This window comes from Mustelus asterias, chromosome 4, assembly GCF_964213995.1.
Source record: "Mustelus asterias chromosome 4, sMusAst1.hap1.1, whole genome shotgun sequence".
In the NCBI taxonomy this organism is placed as follows: domain Eukaryota; kingdom Metazoa; phylum Chordata; class Chondrichthyes; order Carcharhiniformes; family Triakidae; genus Mustelus; species Mustelus asterias.
This window is the reverse complement of record NC_135804.1, coordinates 37,969,123-37,990,496: the sequence shown is the minus strand read 5'-3', so window position 1 is coordinate 37,990,496 and position 21,374 is coordinate 37,969,123. Positions and strand designations below refer to the sequence as shown.

The 21,374-nt window shown below is 44.5% G+C and overlaps 1 protein-coding gene across 2 annotated transcripts in view; it reads left to right on the top strand.

The window, feature by feature from the left end:
* The window catches only part of peds1a (plasmanylethanolamine desaturase 1a), a 153,543-nt gene that overhangs the window by 96,530 nt on the left and 35,639 nt on the right, over positions 1-21,374 (top strand). For both annotated transcript variants that reach the window (XM_078210849.1, XM_078210851.1), the window contains one exon: positions 14,885-15,029. In XM_078210849.1, the coding sequence (XP_078066975.1) occupies positions 14,885-15,029 (145 nt within the window). The remainder of the gene's footprint in view (positions 1-14,884; positions 15,030-21,374) is intronic.

Sequence of the window (21,374 nt, the reverse complement as noted above, 5' to 3'; positions counted from 1 at the left end):
TCCAAACGGCATTCTTCGGCACTATAGGGATTCTATGATTCTCCACTCCTCCTTGTAAATGTGAATGAATAGAATTGACATTTCATTGCCAATTCCCCTTGAATGGTCTCCCTCCATCTCCAGTGTCAAACCCTTGCCCTCAGTCTGGACATGCTATCCCAAGACCATCCCTTGCAGGCTGATAAATCCTGGAGAGCCACGTGTGGCTGAGCATTCCCTTCAGAGATGACTACACATTCACAATGAGGGGCTTGATGAGGGCCAAACACATATGCGCTATAACCCATAGACAAGATATTGTTAGCTCGCCTCCCGTAGCCTACACACTATCGATACTCAATCCTTGTACATACGTCATGACTGTAAGCATGGTGCCTTGTAATCAATGACCAGTGCAGTGGGAAAATTGAGGCTTGTGGTGTCCGTTCTGTGCAGCAGCCTTGGCCCTTGAACATTTGATCCTCCTTCCCTTTTGATTTGAAGATCAGATAACGATTGAAACCAACTGTACTGCAGCACCAAGACTTAATGGAATCTTGCCTGAACATGCACGATTCATAAAGGAGCAAAGCTTGTTCATTGTTCATCAGACCCTCGAGTGCAGTGCTCAGCTGAGCCCTGTTTACTATGACTTGATGTGGAGATGCCGGCGTTGGATTGGGGTAAACACAGTAAGAGGTTTAACAACACCAGGTTAAAATCCAACAGGTTTATTTGGTAGCAAATGCCACTAGCTTTCAGAGCGCTGCCCCTTCATCAGGTGGAGTGGAGAAATGCTCACAAACAGGGCACACAGAGACACAAACTCAATTTACAGAATAATAATTGGAATGCAGTCTTTACAGATAATCAAGTCTTAAAGGTACAAACAATGTGAGTGGAGAGAGCATTAAGCACAGGTTAAAGAGATGTGTATTGTCTCCAGACAGGACAGCCAGTGAGATTCTGCAAGTCCAGGCAAGCTGTGGGGGTTACAGATAGTGTGACATGAACCCAAGATCCCGGTTGAAGCTGTCCTCGTGTGCGGAACTTGGCTATCAGTTTCTGCTCAGCGACTCTGTGCAGTCGTGTGTCGTGAAGGCCGCCTTGGAGAACGCTTACCCGAAGGTCAGAGGCCGAATGCCCTAATGCAGCGGTCATCTCTCCTGTAATGATCTCCCCTCCCCGTTACCCTTGCACCCATCATTGTAAATGTTGAATTCCTGTTTCCACCCCTCTCCTGACCCTTTCATTGATGATGTCCCCATTCCCTTTGTCAATATGACCCCTCTGCTGCTCAAGGCCACACGCAGCCTTACTTTTCCAAAAGCCTCCAATTAGATCATCCAATACCACCCCCATGACTTTACAGCTTTTAAAAAATTCATTCATGGAGAATGGGCATCGCTAGCTGGCCAGCATTTATTGCCCATCCTTATTTGCCCTTGGAGGGCAGTTGAGAGTCAACCACATTGCTGTGGCTCTGGAGTCACATGTAGGCCAGACTAGGTAAGGACGGCTTGATACATATGTACCTGTCAGGCAGGGAGGAAGCAGACGTGTGAGGGAACCGTGGTTTACTAAGGAGGTTAAATCTCTTGTGAAGAGGAAGAAGGCGACTTATGTTAAGATGAGATGTGAAGGCTCAGTTAGGGCACTTGAGAGTTACAAGTTAGCCAGGAAGGACCTAAAGAAAGAGTTAAGAAGAGCCAGGAGGGGACATGAGAAGTCTTTGGCAGGTAGGATCAAGGAAAACCCTAAAGCTTTCTACAGGTATGTCAGGAGTAAAAGAATGACTAGGGTAAGATTAAGGCCAGTCAAGGACAGGAGTGGGAAGTTGTGCGTGGAGTCTGAAGAGATAGGAGAGGCACTAAATGAATATTTTTCGTCGGTATTCACACTGGAGAGGGACAGTGTTGTCGAGGGGAGTACTGAGATGCAGGCTGTTGGACTGGATGGGATTGAGGTTCATGAGGAGGTGTTAGCAATTCTGGAAAGGGTAAAAATCGATAAGTCCCCTGGGCCAGATGGGATTTATCCTAGGATTCTCTGGAAGGCTAGAGAGGAGATTGCAGAGCCTTTGGCTTTGATCTTTGTGTCGTCATTGTCTACAGGAACAGTGCCAGAAGACTGGAGGATAGCAAATGTTGTCCCCTTGTTCAAGAAGGGGAGTAGGGACAACCCTGGTAATTATAGACCGGTGAGCCTTACTTCTGTTGTGGGCAAAGTATTGGAAAGGATTATAAGAGATAGGATTTATAATCACCTGGAAAGGAATAATTTGATTAGGGATAGTCAGCACGGTTTTGTGAAGGGTAGGTCGTGCCTCACAAACCTTATTGAGTTATTTGAGAAGGTGACCAAAGAGGTGGATGAGGGTAAAGCGGTTGATGTGGTGTATATGGATTTCAGCAAAGCATTTGATAAGGTTCCCCATGGTAAGCTTTTGCAGAAAATACGGACACATGGGATTGAGGGTGATTTAGTGGTTTGGATCAGGAATTGGCTAGCTGTAAGAAAACAGAGGGTGGTGGTTGATGGGAAATATTCATCCTGGAGTTCAGTTACTAGTGGTGTATCGCAAGGATCTGTTTTTGGGGCCACTGCTGTTTGTTATTTTTATTAATGACCTGGATGAGGGTGTGGAAGGATGGATTAGTAAATTTGCGGATGGCACTAAAGTCGGTGGAGTTGTAGACAGTGCGGAGGGAAGTGGCAGGTTACAGAGGGACATAGATAAGCTGCAGAGCTGGGCTGAGAGGTGGCAAATGGAGTTTAATGCGGAAAAGTGTGAGGTGATTCACTTTGGAAGGAGTAACAGGAATACAGAGTACTGGGCTAATGGTAAGATACTTGGTAGTGTGGATGAACAGAGGGATCTGGGTGTCCATGTGCATAGATCCCTGAAAGTTGGCACTCAGGTTGATAGGGTTGTTAAGAAGGCGTACGGTGTGTTAGCTTTTATTGGTAGAGGGATTGAGTTTCGGAGTCAGGAGGTAATGCTGTAACTGTACAAAACTCTGGTGCGGCTGCACTTGGAGTATTGCGTACAGTTCTGGTCGCCACATTATAGGAAAGATGTGGAAGTGTTGGAAAGGGTGCAGAGGAGATTTACCAGGATGTTGCCTGGTATGGTGGGAAAATCGTATGAGGAAAGGCTGAGGGGCTTGAGGTTGTTTTCATTAGAGAGAAGAAGGTTAAGAGGTGACTTAATAGAGGCATACAAGATGATCAGAGGATTAGATAGGGTGGATAGTGAGAGCCTTTTTCCTCGGATGGTGTTGACTAGCACGAGGGGGACATAGCTTTAAATTGAGGGGTGATAGATATAGGACAGATGTCAGAGGTAGGTTCTTTACTCGGAGAGTAGTAAGGGCGTGGAATGCCCTGCCTGCAGCAGTGGTGGACTCGTCAACATTAAGAACATTCAAATGGTTATTGGATAAACATATGGATGATATTGGAATAGTGTAGATTAGAGGGGCGTTAGATTGGTTTCACTGGTCGGCACAACATCGAGGGCTGAAGGGCCTGTACTGCGCTGTAATGTTCTATGTTCTATTTTCTTCCCTAAAGGACATTAGTGAACCAGATGGGTTTTTCTGACAATCGACAATGGTTTCATAGTCATCAGTAGATTCTTAATTCCAGATTTGTTTTCTAATTGAAGTCAAATTCCACCATTTGCCGTGGGGGGATTCAAACCCAGGTCCTCAGAACATTAGCTGAGTCTCTGGGTTAATAGTCTAGCGATTATACCACTAGGACGTCCCCTGAATGTTACTGTGCCCTCTGTTTCCAATACCATGAGTTGAACCTCCAGGACCAAATAGCTTAGTTGACTGACCACTCTCTAAACAATATTCTGTGCACAATCGTCACTGTCCAGAGAGGCCTTCCCTCTTCCCCACTCACGACCAGACCAAGACGTGCATGCCATGCAGAACCCACTAACATAGCCCGTACAGCCTCTAGGACAGTCTCTTAAAAATGCCCTGACAACGTGGCCTCAGTCCCAGGACAGTCTCTCAAAATTCCCCAGACAGTCCCTCACCCTTCCCCTCTGTTCGCTAGCCTTGGAATATAACATTGTTTTTTGGTAAAATGCCTGTGCTATGCAGTGTGATATTTTTGCCAATGCTTCCTTTGTAAGTTAAACCACTTGATTGTACAGTGTAACACTGAGTAATGAAGTTGCAGGGTAGGTATGCATGAGATTCACCAAAGCCTCCCAGCATATTGAACTGACAGAGTGGGGACTTGATGTGATTCCCGACCTGCTTTGAAGAGCTGCACTAACATCTCTTACAGTCATAAGAGTCTTTCACACTTTAAGATCCAGCCATCAAATAGTTAAACTCCATTTCTAGTTATACAGAAGTTGGCATTAGTTATAAATTTGGAACAGAGTCATAGCTGATTTAATATTGAAAAGGACTTTGGTCTGATTATTAGCCATGGACCACCATAAGTAGTCAGTCATTGTGCTGGGTTATCGACAATGCTCAAGGTGCACAGGAAGAACATATTATTAGGCAAAATATAGAGTCATGGAGGTTTACAGCATGGACAAAGGCCCTTCGGCCCAACTTGTCCATGCGGCCCATTTTAACCACTAAGCTAGTTCCAATTTGGCCCATATCCCTCTGTACCCATCTTACCCATGTAACTGTCTAAATGCTTTTTAAAAGACAAAATTGTACCCACCTCTACTACTACCTCTGGCAGCTTGTTCCAGACACTCACCACCCTCTGTGTGAAAAAATTGCCCCTCTGGACCCTTTTGTATCTCTCCACTCTCACCTCAAACCTATGCCCTCTAGTTTTAGACTCCCCTATCTTTGGGAAAAGATATTGACTATCTAGATATTGACTTCCTGGCGGCACGGTAGCACAGTGGTTAGCACTGCTGCTTCACAGCTCCAGGGACCTGGGTTCGATTCCCGGCTTGGGTCACTGTCTGTGTGGAGTTTGCACATTCTCCTCGTGTCTGCGTGGGTTTCCTCCGGGTGCTCTGGTTTCCTCCCACAGTCCAAAGATGTGCGGGTTAGGTTGATTGGCCATGCTAAAATTGCCCCTTAGTGTCCTGAGATGCGTAGGTTAGAGGGATTAGTGGGTAAAATATGTCGGGATACAGGGGTAGGGCCTGGGTGGGATTGTGGTCGATGCAGACTCGATGGGCCGAATGGCCTCTTTCTGTACTGTAGGGATTCTATGACTTCTATGTCCCTCATTGTTTTATAGACCTCTATAAGATCACCCCTCAGCCTCCTACGCTCCAGAGAAAAAAGTCTCAGTCTATCCAGCCTCTTGTAACTCAAGTCCCGGTAGCATCCGAGTAAATCTTTTCTGTACTCTTTCCAGTTTAATAATATCCTTTCTATAATAGGGTGATCAGAACTGTACACAGTGTTCCAAGCGTGGCCTTACCAATGTCTCACCAAAACAGGTTATTTTTAGCCCTTATTTATAACTCATTAGTAATTTCATAGTTTGAATATCATGTAATATTAGGCATTAATCTTCAAAAGAAGATTGATACCTTTGCATAGAGTTCACAGAAGAATTGTGAAGATGAAACTTCCACAACTGAGTTTAAGAAAAGTTTGAGGTCGAGGCTTCAACGCAAGACTGATAGATTATTTAAACTAATACAGCGCCAGGGACCCAGGTTCGATTCCCAGCTTGGGTCACTGTGCGGAGTCTGCACGTTCTCCCCATGTCTGCGTGGGTTTCCTCCAGGTGCTCCGGTTTCCTCCCACAGTCCGAAAGATGTGCTGGTTAGATGCATTGGCCATGCTAAATTCTCCCTCAGTGCACCCGAACAATCGTTGGAGTGTGACGACTATGGGATTTTCACTGTAACTTCATTGCAGTGTTAATGTTAAGCCACTTGTGACTCTAATCAATAAATAAAATAATAATTAACAGATCGTGAGCTTAAAAGTAATGAGCCTCCTGCAAGACTGCAGATTAAAATTGTTTTCAATCAGCAGTCATAAATGTGCAAAATAGACATACAACAAAAGCATTATATTGATTATGAGAGTGTTGCATAATTGTCTGCTTAAGAAAAGCACCGAAGGTGTTAAAAGATAATGATAAGGCTAGAGATAGATGATGAAATTATGTAACCAACTTGTAGGGACAATGGAGGTGTCTGTGGAATGCAACTGGCTAGAATTGGATGGCTGAGTAATTAAATTGAATGAATGTCTTTGTTTTGACTCCGTACCTATTGACTGTGAGGAACTTTATTTTCTCCTGTACTTTATCTACACTAAGCCATCTCCCTTAAGAGATATAGTGGTTTGCGTAGATTCAATGGCAAAGCAAAATGTACATAACGAATGGGGGTGGTGAAAGAGGTTCTCTGGCTTCTTGTAACATTTTCAATTATCTAATTGCTGCAGTTATTACTTGCATTGGGATTTGGAATAACAACGTTCAGTATTTGACCTTGTTTATTGGGCAGATTCATACACATACTGACTGGAGGCAGACTTCTGCCTAAACTCTTGAGGCATTTGTCTTGTGACTCCTAACACAAACTGAAAGCGGTCTCTGTTGGGCAGAAAACAGAAACTGAAGAATGTTTTCCCATTGTAAGTTTGCTGAATTGTTAGAACTGGCGCTGCATTGCTGTTCTGTTGTGGCCTTTTTATTCTTTGGTACATTGACAATCTAATTTTCAGTTTGCTTTTCACTCTACTTGATTTTGTTTGTTCTGTGAGCTCCAACATGCTTCTGCTTTTAGGTTTTTTTTTGCAAAAATGTACTTTATTCATAAAATATGTGGAAGAAACATTAGAAAACATTTCAATACGTCATGATAGGAAAGTACAATGACATTCACATTCTCTACAGCAGAGATCAAGATGCGCTCGGAGGTGCTTCAATTCGGCAATGAGAACATTGCAACATTCCAAATGTATTGTTACAGAGAGTACAATGCTGTTCAAATTATATACATCAGTCATGTCGCACTCTTGAGGCGTTTCAGCACGGCTACATTTACTATATACTTCTGCTTTTAGTTTGCCCTTTGTGCACTCATAGATCATTTTTTATATTCCGCATTTTCTTAAGGGGCTGGCTGAAAACTTCCTTGGAGAACACCACCTCTTTGTCATAGTGACATTTAAAAAGTAAATACATGCATTAAAATAGAATTGCTACAAGAGGGATATGCTCCATTCCAAAGCAGGAAGGTGAGGGAGAAGGTGACTATAACTTTTCTTTTTTGCACAGGAGTACCACATGACCTCCGTACTTCACCAATTTGTTTACTCCCTCTTCTCCGTTCATCATTTGTCATCCTCATCGACGTGCCTCCCTTCTTTCCATTCCAGTAGTTTCACTACCCATTTGAGAAGCCACTGCCCAAGCTTTGTGTCAGTTGTAGTGAAGAATCTAGTGCAAGAGTTCCTGTCCAACAATGATACTGTGCACCCATTTTCCCTAGTGCTTTGAGTAAATACTTTTATGAGAGATTATTGCCGGAATTTTACCGGCGCGCCTGCCCGAGGCGCGTAAGATTGCGCTCGAGGCCAACGGAGAATGCCATTCTGTGAGCCCCGCCTGCCCCGATTCCGGGCTGGGCGTGCCGGTAAAATCAGGACCTGTGACTTCACCCTGTATATTTTTCTCATAAAATACATCGATATGCTGATTGCTAAATTTAAAATGAGACACAGGCCTAAAATGGCTGAATCTGTGTCTGTCTGTGATCCTCAAACTAAAGGAGCTAATTGGCAGAAACAGAGAAACTCGCACCTCACTATCACTGAAGATTCAAAGAGAGTGACACAAAGGTCATGTTGCATTTCATAACCCAGACTGGCCAACAAGAGTTGACTCGCCTGATGAGACAAAGGGCCCCACAAGCTTTCTTTCAATTCTTAGTGATTGAGACATACAACAATCTTGAAGACCCAGACCAACGATTCTACACTCCTTGTCAAAACCAGAGTGGAGAGGTGAGAATCGTGTGACATGGACCTCCAGCTTGTGGAACCACTAATATTGCCATGTGGAATTGCAAAGTCAGTCTGGCGTTTTACAATCTAAGCAGCAGCATCACAGACAAGAAGCTTTGGCCCAGGTTAAACATCTGGCCATCCACACTGTTTCTACTAAAAATTCTATACCATCACCTACAAGACTGATTCATCTCTGCATGCCTATCTCATCATGTGCAGTAAGCGCCACTGGAAAAGTGAATTAACCAGCATCGGTTTTCAGTTTACTGACCGCCATGGAGGAATATCTTATTGGACTTCTCTGGCACCCACGTGAAACAACATTTATTTTCTCTGTGATCTCTGCACTGTAAATCTTTCTTTTCTCAACCCCCTTTTACTGTATGAATGCAAAGAAGGCAATGTTGTGGCGACTCCTGCATTTTGAGTGTGTGCAAATAAACTAACCCTTTGAGCTCATCCCATCTCGAGTTTGCTGTGGTGTTATTAATAGAAATTGGATCACTCCAAAACTGAGGAGTTGGGAAATATGCCACTGTTCATGGATGAGAGGAGAAATTAGTGCTGTTTAAATTAGCCCCCCTCCTTTCCTTAACACTTTTCACTCTATTTTGATTGCCCACTAATGCAGATTACTTAATGCACTCATTTTGCGACAGTTCTTTCCAGTCTCAACACTATGAGCAAATGATGTACCGTAAATTTCAAGATGGCAAATCGTATCTGTGAGCAGGATTGTGAATTATTTTAAATGACAAACCAATCAACGCACTGTTGTGCATACCACATGCTGGTAGGAAGTAATTGGAGAGACTTGCATTTTAATTTAAAAGTTGCTGCTTGTGGGAGAGTGCTCACCTTAGCTCCTGGAAGTTAGGCACAGACATTTTCAATAGTTGCAGAGTTGCATGTCCGAGTCTTCTGCATTTATTATTTTGGAATGCCTGGAGTCCCCCTCCTCACCACCTGCCCCCCCACTACATTCAAAAGTCTAATTTGGTTTTATTATTGGCTCAGCTAAGGATTTTAAGTGATTCAGTGGTGCTATTATAAGATCCATCAGTTCATGAAAATGCATGAAGAAGGACTCCAGTTAATTCTACTTGAGATGAAGGCGAATAATATCATATCCTCCCTGATCATTTTAACCTAGCTGCCTGACGTGGAATCAATGCACACCAAAAAAATCTGGTTAAATTTGTGAACTTGTGTTCCAGTGGAAAGGAAATTAAAATAATCGGTACATTTGGCGGTTTAGGTTGACAGTGAGAGCAGTTAGATTATTAATGATAATAGGAGCAAACTTCTGGCTGATTGGTAGCTTTCCCAAGCCAGGCCTGCCTTGTGGGACTAATCTCTCTATTGGTCAGGAGAAAACTGGTTAGAACTGTGGGAGGACTGTTCTTATTGTGGCCTCAGACTGTTAATCAGCAAATCAGTCCATTACTTCACATTATTGCCCAAGAGAAGGATAAAAAACAACACCAATAATATCAATGTATCCCAAGTGAAAAATAGTCTCATTCTACAGTAAATGAAAAGAAAGGGTGAGCGATCAAGGTAGAGAAGCATAATCTGGGTAACTGTAGATCAGATAGTCTAACAACAGAAGGGAAAATGCTGGAAAATCTCAGCAGGTCTGGCAGCATCTGTAAGGAGAGAAAAGAGCTGATGTTTCGAGTCCAGATGGCCCTTTGTCAAAGCCCTAACCTAACATCAGTTGTGGACAAACTCTTTAACATCAATAAAGTGTTGTTCTCCAGGTGTCAGTGCTGAGATTACTTTTGTTCTACGTGCTATATAGATGATGTGGACTTAGAAAAATAGACACAATTTCTCATCTAATTCATACAACTTGCATGTACGTTACACAAATCCTCCAATTTTATCCTGCAACTGGTTCTGCTGATCTCTAAACGCTAGAAGCTGGAACTACTTGGCATCTCATTCCAAAATTGCAACCTCCCCTTCCTCCCACATCCTTGAAAAAGTTAACACCTTCCAAATCCCTGCCTATCTTGTTGCAAGTCCACGTTTGAACCTCTCTAAACCAGTTTTTGTCTCTGCACATCACTGTAACAGCCATCATCAAATCCACCAACGATGTCCGTGACTATTTAACTTATCCTTCTCAACCTGACTGCAGTACTGGACCAACCTATCCTCTTTTAGCATCTCTCCTCCTTGCCTAGTTGAGTAAGATTGCCCTTCCCTGGCTCTACTCTTGCCTATCCAGTCATAACCAGGGAATCTCCTGTAATGGCTTCTCTGCCAGCCCGTGTACTGTTACTTCAGGGTGAACCACACTGTTTGCAAACTCTTGTGACCCTGAGTTAAGTTTTTGATCCCACAAACTCTCCATCACCAAGACCACCCATATTACCATCTGCACCCATCTACTGCTGAAATCTTCATCCACGCTTTTGTTACCTTTAGACTCAAACCTTTCATTCTCTATAAACGTCAGCTCAACCAAAACGCCATTGCCCACATGCCAGCTTTCACCATGCCTCATTCACCCTGTTCTTGCTGGGCTACATTGGACTTTTTTATTCGTCATTGAATGTGGGCATCGCTGGCTGGGCCATCATTTATTGCCCATCCCTGAGGGCAGTTAAGGGTCAACTACATTGCTGTGGGTCTGGAGTCACATGTAGGCCAGACCAGATAAGAACAGCAGATTTCCTTCCCTCAAGGACATTAGTGAACCAGATGGGTTTTTATGACCATTGACAATGGTTTTGTGGTCATCAATAGACTTTTAATTCCAGATTTTTATTGAATTCAAATTTCACAATCTGCTGTGGTGGAATTCAAGCCCGGGTCCCCAGAGCATTACACTGGATCTCTGGATGACTTGTCCAGCGACAATATCACTGCGCCACTGCCTCCCACTGCTGGTCATTATTTTGAAATTTGCATCCTCATGTTAAAATCCCTCCGTGACTTCCCCTCTCCGTATCTCTATTATCTTCTCCTGTTCTTCATATTTCCATAAGTTCAGTATTCTATCCACTCTGGCATCTTGTCCATACATCCCCTTCCATCCCACCACCATTAAAGTTAATTTATTTATTAATCACAAGTAAGGCTTAACTGCAATGAAGTTACTGTGAAATTCCCCTAGTTACCACAGTCCGGCGCCTGCTCGGGTCAATGCACCTAACCAGCATGTCTTCAGAATGTGGGAGGAAACTGGAGCACCCGGAGGAAACCTACGCAGATAAGGGGAGAATGTGCAAACTCCACACAGACAGTGACCCATGTTGGGAATCGAACCTGGGTCCCCGGCGCTGTGAGGCAGCAGTGCTAACCACTGTGCTGCCATGCCGCCCATAATCAGGCATGCCATCAAACTAGGCCCTAAGCTGTGACATGCCTGTCATAAAACTGTCCATCTCTGTCCCTTAAGACGCAAGCTTCTTAAAAATAGAACTTTATAGCACACAAAGAAGCCAGATGTGCTAACAGACCTATGCTGATGTTTATGGTCTGTACCTCCTTCCCCCTTGCTTCAGCTTACCTTGTCAACTTGCCTTTTTGACAAGACATCTCTTTCTTTGGTGCTGTGTCAGTTTTTGTATAATTATTCTCCTGTTAAATGTCTTGGAACATTTTGCTACGTCATTAGTGCTATATAAATGCAAATTGTTGCTGAATTGCAAATGGCAGGAAACATGACCATATGGCCAGTGAGAGGTCAGATGTTTCTCATGTGCTGGTGCAGACTTGATGGGCTGAAGGGCCCCTTCTGCACTGTATGATTCTATGGGTGGGTGCAGTTGTCCTGATGGTGGCAGCCTATGGAAAACAGCAGGGAGGCTAGGATGCAGTGTCATGTGTTCCCAAACGGTTGGAGAAGTCTAATCAATATTCTTCAGGGCACTGTCTGCTGTGGTTCATTCATGCCTGCAAATACATTTTCTGCCCTTTAAAAGCAACTTCATCCCTCTGTTGGCATATCCTGACTCTCTAATTGGCAATGATTTTGTTCGGACGTGTCAATAACAGCTGTTCTGTGTGTCACCCAACGCACTCTTCTTTAATTCCTTGTGGATGGATGTCCTCAAAGTAGGTCAGCGTGCAGAGGTTAGGGTGTCCAACAGCGACTTGATTTTTATGAGCATATCTTGGCCTTGAAAAAGGAATGCAAAAATTAAGAATTTTCTTTTGTTCCATGACATGCAAATAAAACCTCAGTCAGCATGGGGCAGCACTGTGGCACAATGATTCTATTCCAGCCTAGGGTGACTGTCTGTGTGGAGTTTGTTCCTTCGGGTGCTCCAGTTTCCTCCCACAGTCCAAAGGTATGCGGGTTAGCAGATGTTCAGTGTCCTCTGCGCACTTTGCTCTACCACTCATCTTAGTATCATCTGCAAACTTTGGCACACTACACTTGGTTCCCAACTCCAAATTATCTATGTAAGTTGTAAACAATTGCGGTCCCAACACTGATCCCTGAGGCACACCACTAGTCACTGATCGCCAACCAGAAAAACACCCATTTACCCCCACTCTTTACTTTCTATGAGTTAACTAATTCTCTATTCATGCTAATACGTTACCCATAACGGCGTGCACCTTTATCTTATGCAGCAACCTTTTGTGCGGCACCTTGTCGAATGCCTTCTGGAAATCCAGACACACCACATCCACAAGTTCCCTGTTGTCTACCCTGCTCGTAATGTCCTCAAAGAATTCCCCTAAGTTAGTTAAACATGACCTGCCTTTCATGAACTCATGCTGTGTCTTCCGAATGGGACAATTTCTATCCAGATGCTATTTCTTCATTGATGATAGATTCAAGCATTTTCCCCACTACAGAAGTTAAGCTAACTGGCCTATCATTACCCGCCTTTTATCTACTTCCTTTTTTAAACAGTGGCGTCACATTTGCTGTTTTCCAATCTGCTGGAACTACTACAGAGTCCAGCGAATTTTGGTAAATTACCACGAGTGCATTTGCTATTTCCCTCACCATCTCTTTTAGTACCCTGGGATGCATTCCATCAGGGCCAGGCGATTTGTCTACCTTAAGCCCCATTAGCTTACCTAACACTGCTTCTTTAGCCGCCTTGTCATCAATTTTTGGCATGCTGTGAAAACCGACACAAAGTGCCTGTTCAATGTCTTGGCCACTTCCTCATTTTCCATTATTAAATCCCCCTTCTCATCCTCTAAAGGACCAATGTTTACCTTAGCCACTTTTTCGTTTTATATATTTGTAGAAACTTTTGCTATCTGTGTTTATGTTCTGAGCTAGTTTACTCTCATAATTTATCTTTTCTTTGCAGCTTTTTTCATGGCTTTCTGTTGATCTTTAAAGATTTCCCAATCCTCAGTTTCCCACTAATCTTTGCCACTTTGGATGCATTTTCTTTCAATTTGATACCCTCCTTTATTTCCTTAAATATCCATGGCTGATTATCCCTTTTTCTACAGTCCTTCCTTATTATATTTTTGCTGAGCACTGTGAAAAATAGCATTGGAAATCTTCCTTTGTTCCTCATTCGTCCCACCATAACGTTTTTGCTCCCAGTCTACCCTAGCCAACTCCTCCCTCTTCCCGTTGTAGTCTCGTTTGTTTAAGCACAAGACATTGGTATTGGATTTTACCTTTACCAGTGGTGAGCACTGCTGCCTCACAGCTCCAGGCACCTGGATTCGATTCCCAGCTTGGGTCACTGTCTGTGTGGAGTTTGCACGTTCACCCCTTGTCTGGGTGGGTTTCCTCCGGGTGCTCCGGTTTCCTCCCACAGTCCAAAGATGTGCAGGTTAGATGCATTGGCCATGCTCAATTGCCCCTTAGTGTCCCGGGATGCGTAGGTTAGAGGGATTAGCGGGGTAAATGTGTGGGGTTACAGGGATAAGACCTGAGTGGGATTGTTGGTGCAGACTCAATAGGCTGAAGGGCCTCCTTCTGCACTGTAGTGATTCTACGATTCTCACACTTAAATTCAACCATACTGTGATTCCTCCTTCCGAGAGGATCCCTATCTGTGAGATCATTAATTATTCCTGTCTCATTACACAGGACCAGATCTAGGATAGCCTCCTGCACTGTAGGGATTCTATGTATGTATGCAGGGATAGTGAGGCCACTTGTAGCTGCATTGCAAGAGAGGTTTTTAATGTAAGAATAGAAATGAAAGAACATGGCTAGGTGATTGGGGGGGATGTAAGAGGCACCATCCTTGCTCCAGATAATCGATGGCAAGGCCCGTCAACTTCCTTCCGTTTCGCCTGTGCTGCTCTCCTTCAGATCTTGCACAGAGCTTCCTCGGCTTCACTTCATTCACTAATGTTTCCACAGCTGCAAGTGACAGACCTGCTCCTGCCACACATTACTTTTCAAAGCCTTTGTTTCTGTTTTACATGTGTGTTTCGGAGTGCACCTGCTCTTTAAGCTGTTGCAGGCCTTTACAGTCTGCAGCAGCTCATTGGTGCCCATGCCTGGCATGCGGGTTCTGAATTTGGACCGTTCCTGGCATCCGATCCTTTCACAAGCCTTTCATTTAAGGCGGCCCCAGGAAATTTTGGTATGGACAAGTTTAGTCCAGTTATCATGAATTGCACAATATTTGCTGAGCACAGACCGTGTGTTAATTGGGAGTGTAATGCTGGGTGGTTGGGGATGTTGGGTAGAGCCTTTCAGAACATAATACTGCCCAGAGGTGTCGCATCTAAACTTGTAAAATGTCGCATTTCATGTTACCCTAATTTGCAACAGATTCACAAAAATTGTTTTCAAAAATAAGTTGTCCTTGTGATCAGTAGCCCCCCTTTCCTTCAAAGCAGCCTATCATTGGAACAATTGGTTTAGGTGTATTTCAAATGTACATGTCACTCTTTGGTTAATGCATTTGTAAAAATGTAGTGAAAGTCAAGCATTCTAATGAAGTTTTTTTTTCGTTTGCATACAGGCATTTATCAGACCTTTTCGAGAACATCACATTGATCCCACTGCAATAACCAGGCATGACTTCATTGAGACTAATGGAGATAACTGTATGTTTACTGTTATCCCACTGGCCCACATGACCTACAGGTTTATCACTAACAGTCCAGGTGAGATCATGTCAATCTTTGTTGTAATCTGTCAGTTACTTGGACAAAAATGTCTTTAACTTGATGAAAATTGTCATTTTGATTCCTGAGATTGGGATTACTAGAGTCTCACTGACCGAATTACAAACATTGTAAGGATCTTGGTGGCGTTGTAATTAGAAGACTCCTGGTCCCAGGTTTAATTCTGACCTGCGAGCCAAGATGGTAAAATACTATGTGAAAAAGATAGAGGCTATCCATTCATGTCCCTCTTCTGCTTCCCCCAGTTTTGCTTGCTCCCCATGTCAAACATCCCCAGGCCAGAGTCCTGTCTGGTGGCCGATCTCTAGTTTCGTCACTGACTGTTCATCCATCCCACCTCGATGCCCTTTCCAAGTTTATCTTGCTCCCTTAAACCCACTTCCACTCAACTGTTGACCACCCAAATTCCCTTTCTGCCCCCCTTGCTAGTTGATTTTGTAAGCGGTTCCCACTTTTCCAGCACTGCTTCATCCCCTTTTTAAAATTGCGATCATTAGTCCACATTTTAGGGAAATGTACCCTGATTCCCCTCTGCCCTCATTAACTGCGACCTCATCGTAACTTCTTTTCCTCTCCAAAATGCTCAAAACTTCTACCACCTTCCAGATCCATGCTCATCTCTTCCCACATCACTTCTATTTGAATCCTTTCAATTGTGTTTCCATACCTCACCCCACACACAATGTTGAAATGATCCTAATCCAAGGATAATTGTGGGTTTTTCTTTTAACTCTCTTTACTTTCCAGGTTCATCAGAAATATGATCAGACAAGGTTTAAAATTCTTCCAGCAATCAGTTTTATGAACAATGAAACACACACAGTTAGAAAGCATGTAGAGTACAACTCAAAACTTGAAATGGTTCATTTTTCTGCTTTGGGGGACTGTTAGTTCTTTATTGACAACTTTCTTGCTGTAGTTTCCAGTCTATTTTCTGGACTATCTCCTCTTTTCACTAAATGTTAAATCTCCAAATTTGCAGATGACACAAAGCTGGGTGGGAGGGTGAGCTGTGAGGAGAATGCAGAGATGTTTCAGTGTGATTTGGACAAGCTGAGTGAGTGGGCAAATGCATGGCAGATGCAATATAATGTGGATAAATGTGAGGTTATCCGCCTTGGTAGCGAAAACAGGAAGGCAGATGATTATCTGGATGGCTGTAAATTAAGTGCAATGAGACCTGGGTGTGCTTGTACACCAGTCACTGAAGGGAAACATGTAGGCGTAGCAGGTGGTAAAGAAGGCAACTGGTATGTTGGCCTTCATGGTGGAAAGATTCGAATACAGGAGCAGGGATGTTTTGCTGTAATTATACGGAGCCTTCATGAGGCCACACCTGGAATATTGTGCACAGTTTTAGTCTCTTGATCTGAGGATGTTCGTACTATAGAGAGAGTGCAGACTGATTCTTAGGATGGCAGGACTGACATATGAGGAGAGTTTTATGAACAATGAAACACACAAAGTTAGGATTATCGTCGCTGGAATTCAGGAGAATGAGGGGGATCTCAGAGATACCTAAAATATCCTGACAGGGTAGACGCAGGAAGGATGTCCCTGATGGTGGGGGTGTCTAGAACCAGGTGTGATAAGGATACAGGGTAAACCTTTTAGGACTGAGATGAGGAGAAATTTCTTCACCTGGAGAGTGGTAAGTCTGTGGAAGTCGCTACCACAGAAAGCAGTTGAGACCAAAATATTATATGTTTTTATCTAGTACTTGAAGCGAAGGGGATCAAAGAATATGGGGGTTGGGGGTGGGGAGGCAGGATCAGGCTGTTGAGTTGGATGATCAGCCATGATAATAATGAATGCCTCGAAGGACCTTCTGCTCCTATTTTCTTTGTTTCTGTCATCTTCCCTTCTCGCTATTGCTTCAGCTTTTGACATGGTCAATTACACCATCTATTGTTCAGCTTGATGGGACTTTGCTTGGTTTCAATCTTATCCATCCAATCTTAGTCAGAACATTTCTAAGGGGATGGTTTCTCTTCCTATTCCTGCATTGTCAACTTTAGGCCCCTGCCTCTCGCTAATCCACCTGGTGCCCTCAATGACATCAAAGCGCAGATTGTAACCCTATCTTAAATAAAAATCTCCCCAGTGCCATATCTCCTCTTCCTCTCCCGTTTTGAATCCTAATTTCCTCAGAGTCTGGTGCATTGTCTTCCCTTTGCTTCACCTTAGTAGAAGTATTTTCAGCTCAATAGCAGCAGTGTGTACTATCTGCAAGATGCACTGCAGCATTCCCCAAAGATCCTTAGACAGCACTTTCCAAACCCACGACCACTTCCACCTAGAAGGACAAGGGCAGCAGATACATGGGAACACCACCACCTGCAAGTTCCCCTCCAAGTCACTCACCTTCCTGACTTGGAAATATATCGTCGTTCCTTTGCAGTCACTGGATCAAAAGCCTGGAATTTCCCTTCTAACGGCATTGTGGGTCAACACACAGCACGTGAACTGCAGCAATTCAAGAAGGCACCTCACCACCACCTTCTCGAGGGCAACTAGGGATGGGCAATAAATGCTGGCCATCCAGCGGCACCCATGTCCCATGATTGAATAAATAAAAGCTGCCTCAGCACCATGCTCTGGAATAGGTTGTGGCTTCAAACCCTACTGCACAGGCTTGGACACAGAATATAGGCTAACACCTCAAGGAGTATGCATGTGCCCATGTTGGAGGTGAGGTGGATGTGTGTGCATGCGTGTTTTTGATTGGTACTAGTTAAAGATTCAATACAATGAATTACAATATGGTACAGCTGGAAGAAGCAGATATATTTGGGTAATTGTTGAACTAAACTTTTCAGTATACTTAATGGACTTTTAAACTGCACTGTACTTACAAGAGCAGTTCCATGATGCGGATAGTATTTTTGGCATACATGTTCTTTATGTTTTCATTGAGAATGCTGTGGATTTATATGCAATATTCTTCAATTTCTGGGGTTGGATCAAGGAATAAAGGTCCTCTCCAGGTGCAGGGGGTGAAGTAACTAAATCAAGTTTTGCGGCATAATTGGAGATATAATGCTTTGTTTGAGCCACTAGGTGATGACCTAGTGATATGATCGTAGAATCATAGAACCCTACAGCACAGAGAAGGGCCATTCGGCCCATCGAGTCTGCACCGACCACAATCCCACCCAGGCCCTACCCCCATATCCCTACATATTTACCCACTAATCCCGCTAACCTACACACCTCAGGACACTAAGGGCAATTTTAGCATGGTCAATCAGCCTAACCCGCACATCTTTGGACTGTGGGAGGAAACCGGAGCACCCGGAGGAAACCCACGCAGACACGAGGAGAATGTGCAAACTCCACACAGACAGTGACCCAAGCCAGGAATCGAACCCAGGACCCTGGAGCTGTGAAGCAGTAGTGCTAATCACTGTGCTACCGAGTCGCCCTAGTATTATTGCTATAGTCTTAATCCAGAAACTCAGCTAATGTTCTGAGGGTTCGACTCCCGCCATGGCAGATGGTGGAATTTGAATTCAATAAAAAATATCTGGAATTAAGAATCTGCTGATGACCATGAAACCACTATCGGTAAATCCCATCTGGAAATCTGCCGTCCTTGCCTTGTCTGGCCGACATGTAACTCCAAAGCAACGGCAATGTGGTTGACTCTCAACTGCCCTCTGAAAAGCCACTCAGTTCAAGGACAACTAGGGACCGACAATAAATAATGGTCAGCCAGTGACACCGATATCCTACAAATAAATTTTAAAAAGTGAGCAACTTTGCTGTGGTCAGTGGAGGCATCGACCAAGTGACTAGACATCACCACTTGCGAGGCACGAGGTGATCGGACGGTGCACGGCGGACAGTCACGTGGGCTCTGGAGTCCTTGTCCATAAGACCATAAGACACAGGAACAGAATTAGGCCACTCGGCCCATCGAGTCTGCTCCGCCATTCAATCGTGGCTGATAATTTTTCTCATCCCCAATTCTCCTGCCTTTTCCTCATAACCCCTGATCCCTTTATTCATCCAGAACATATATATCTCTGTCTTAAAGACACTCAATGCTTGGCCTCCACAGCCTTCTGCGGCAAAGAGTTTCACAGATTCACTACTCTCTGGCTGAAGAAGTTACTCCTCATCTGTTTTAAAGGATTGTCCCTTTAGCCGGAGGTTGTCCCCTCTGGTTCTATATTTTCCTACAAGTGGAAACATCATCTCCACGTCCACTCTATCCAGGCCTCGCAGTATCCTGTAAGTTTCAATAAGATCCCCCCTCACGCTTCTAAACCCCAATGAGTACAGACCCAGAATCCTCAACCGTTCCTCATATGACAAGCTCTTCATTCCAGGGATCATTCTTGTGAACCTCCGCTGGACCCTTTCCAAGCTAGCACATCCTTCCTTCCGTGGCCCAAAACTGCTCACAATATTCCAAATGGGGTCTGACCAGACCTTATACAGCTTCAGAAGTACATCCCTGTTCTTGTATTTTATGATGTGGAGATGCCGGCGTTGGACTGGGGTAAACACAGTAAGAAGTTTAACAACACCAGGTTAAAGTCCAACAGGTTTATTTGGTAGCAAAAGCCACACAAGCTTTCGAGGCTCTAAGCCCCTTCTTCAGGTGAGTGGGAATTCTGTTCACAAACAGAATTTATAAAGACACAGACTCAATTTACATGAATAATGGTTGGAATGCGAATACTTACAACTAATCCAGTCTTTAAGAAACAAAACAATGGGAGTGGAGAGAGCATCAAGACAGGCTAAAAAGATGTGTATTGTCTCCAGACAAGACAGCTAGTGAAACTCTGCAGGTCCACGCAACTGTGGGAGTTACAAATATTGTGACATGAACCCAATATCCCGGTTGAGGCCGTCCTTGTGTGTGCGGAACTTGGCTATCAGTTTCTGCTCAGCGACTCTGCGCTGTCGTGTGTCGCGAAGGCCGCCTTGGAGAACGCTTACCCGAATATCAGAGGCCGAATGCCCGTGACCGCTGAAGTGCTCCCCAACAGGAAGAGAACAGTCTTGCCTGGTGATTGTCGAGCGGTGTTCATTCATCCGTTGTCGCAGCGTCTGCATAGTTTCCCCAATGTACCATGCCTCGGGACATCCTTTCTTGCAGCGTATCAGGTAGACAACGTTGGCCGAGTTGCAAGAGTATGTACCGTGTACCTGGTGGATGGTATTCTCACGTGAGATGATGGCATCTGTGTCGATGATCCGGCACGTCTTGCAGAGGTTGCTGTGGCAGGGTTGTGTGGTGTCTTGGTCACTGTTCTCCTGAAGGCTGGGTAGTTTGCTGCGGACAATGGTCTGTTTGAGGTTGTGCGGTTGTTTGAAGGCAAGAAGTGGGGGTGTGGGGATGGCCTTGGCGAGATGTTCGTCTTCATCAATGACATGTTGAAGGCTCCGGAGGAGATGCCGTAGCTTCTCCGCTCCGGGGAAGTACTGGACGACGAAGGGTGCTCTGTCCACCGTGTCCCGTGTTTGTCTTCTGAGGAGGTCGGTGCGGTTTTTCGCTGTGGCGCGTTGGAACTGTTGATCAATGAGTCTAGCGCCATATCCTGTTCTTATGAGGGCATCTTTCAGCGTCTGGAGGTGTCTGTTGCGATCCTCCTCATCCGAGCAGATCCTGTGTATACGGAGGGCTTGTCCGTAGGGAATGGCTTCTTTAACGTGTTTAGGGTGGAAGCTGGAGAAGTGGAGCATCGTGAGGTTATCCGTGGGCTTGCGGTACAGTGAGGTGCTGAGGTGACCGTCCTTAATGGAGATGCGCGTGTCCAAGAATGCAACCGATTCCGGAGAGTAGTCTATGGTGAGCCTGATGGTGGGATGGAACTTGTTGATGTCATCATATAGTTGTTTCAGTGATTGTTCACCATGAGTCCAAAGGAAGAAAATGTCATCGATGTATCTAGTGTATAGCATCGGTTGAAGGTCCCGTGCGGTGAAGAAGTCTTGTTCGAACCTGTGCATGAAGATGTTGGCATATTGAGGTGCAAATTTGGTCCCCATGGCTGTTCCGTGTGTTTGGATGAAGAACTGATTGTTGAAGGTGAAGATATTGTGGTCCAGGATGAAGCGGATGAGATGTAAAATTGCATCTGGAAACTGGCAGTTGTTGGCGCTGAGCACTGAGGCCGTTGCAGCAATGCCATCGTCATGGGCCGTTGCAGCCGTTGCAGCAATGCCATCGTCAGTGCTCAGCGCCAACAACTGCCAGTTTCCAGATGCAATTTTACATCTCATCCGCTTCATCCTGGACCACAATATCTTCACCTTCAACAACCAGTTCTTCATCCAGACACACGGAACAGCCATGGGGACCAAATT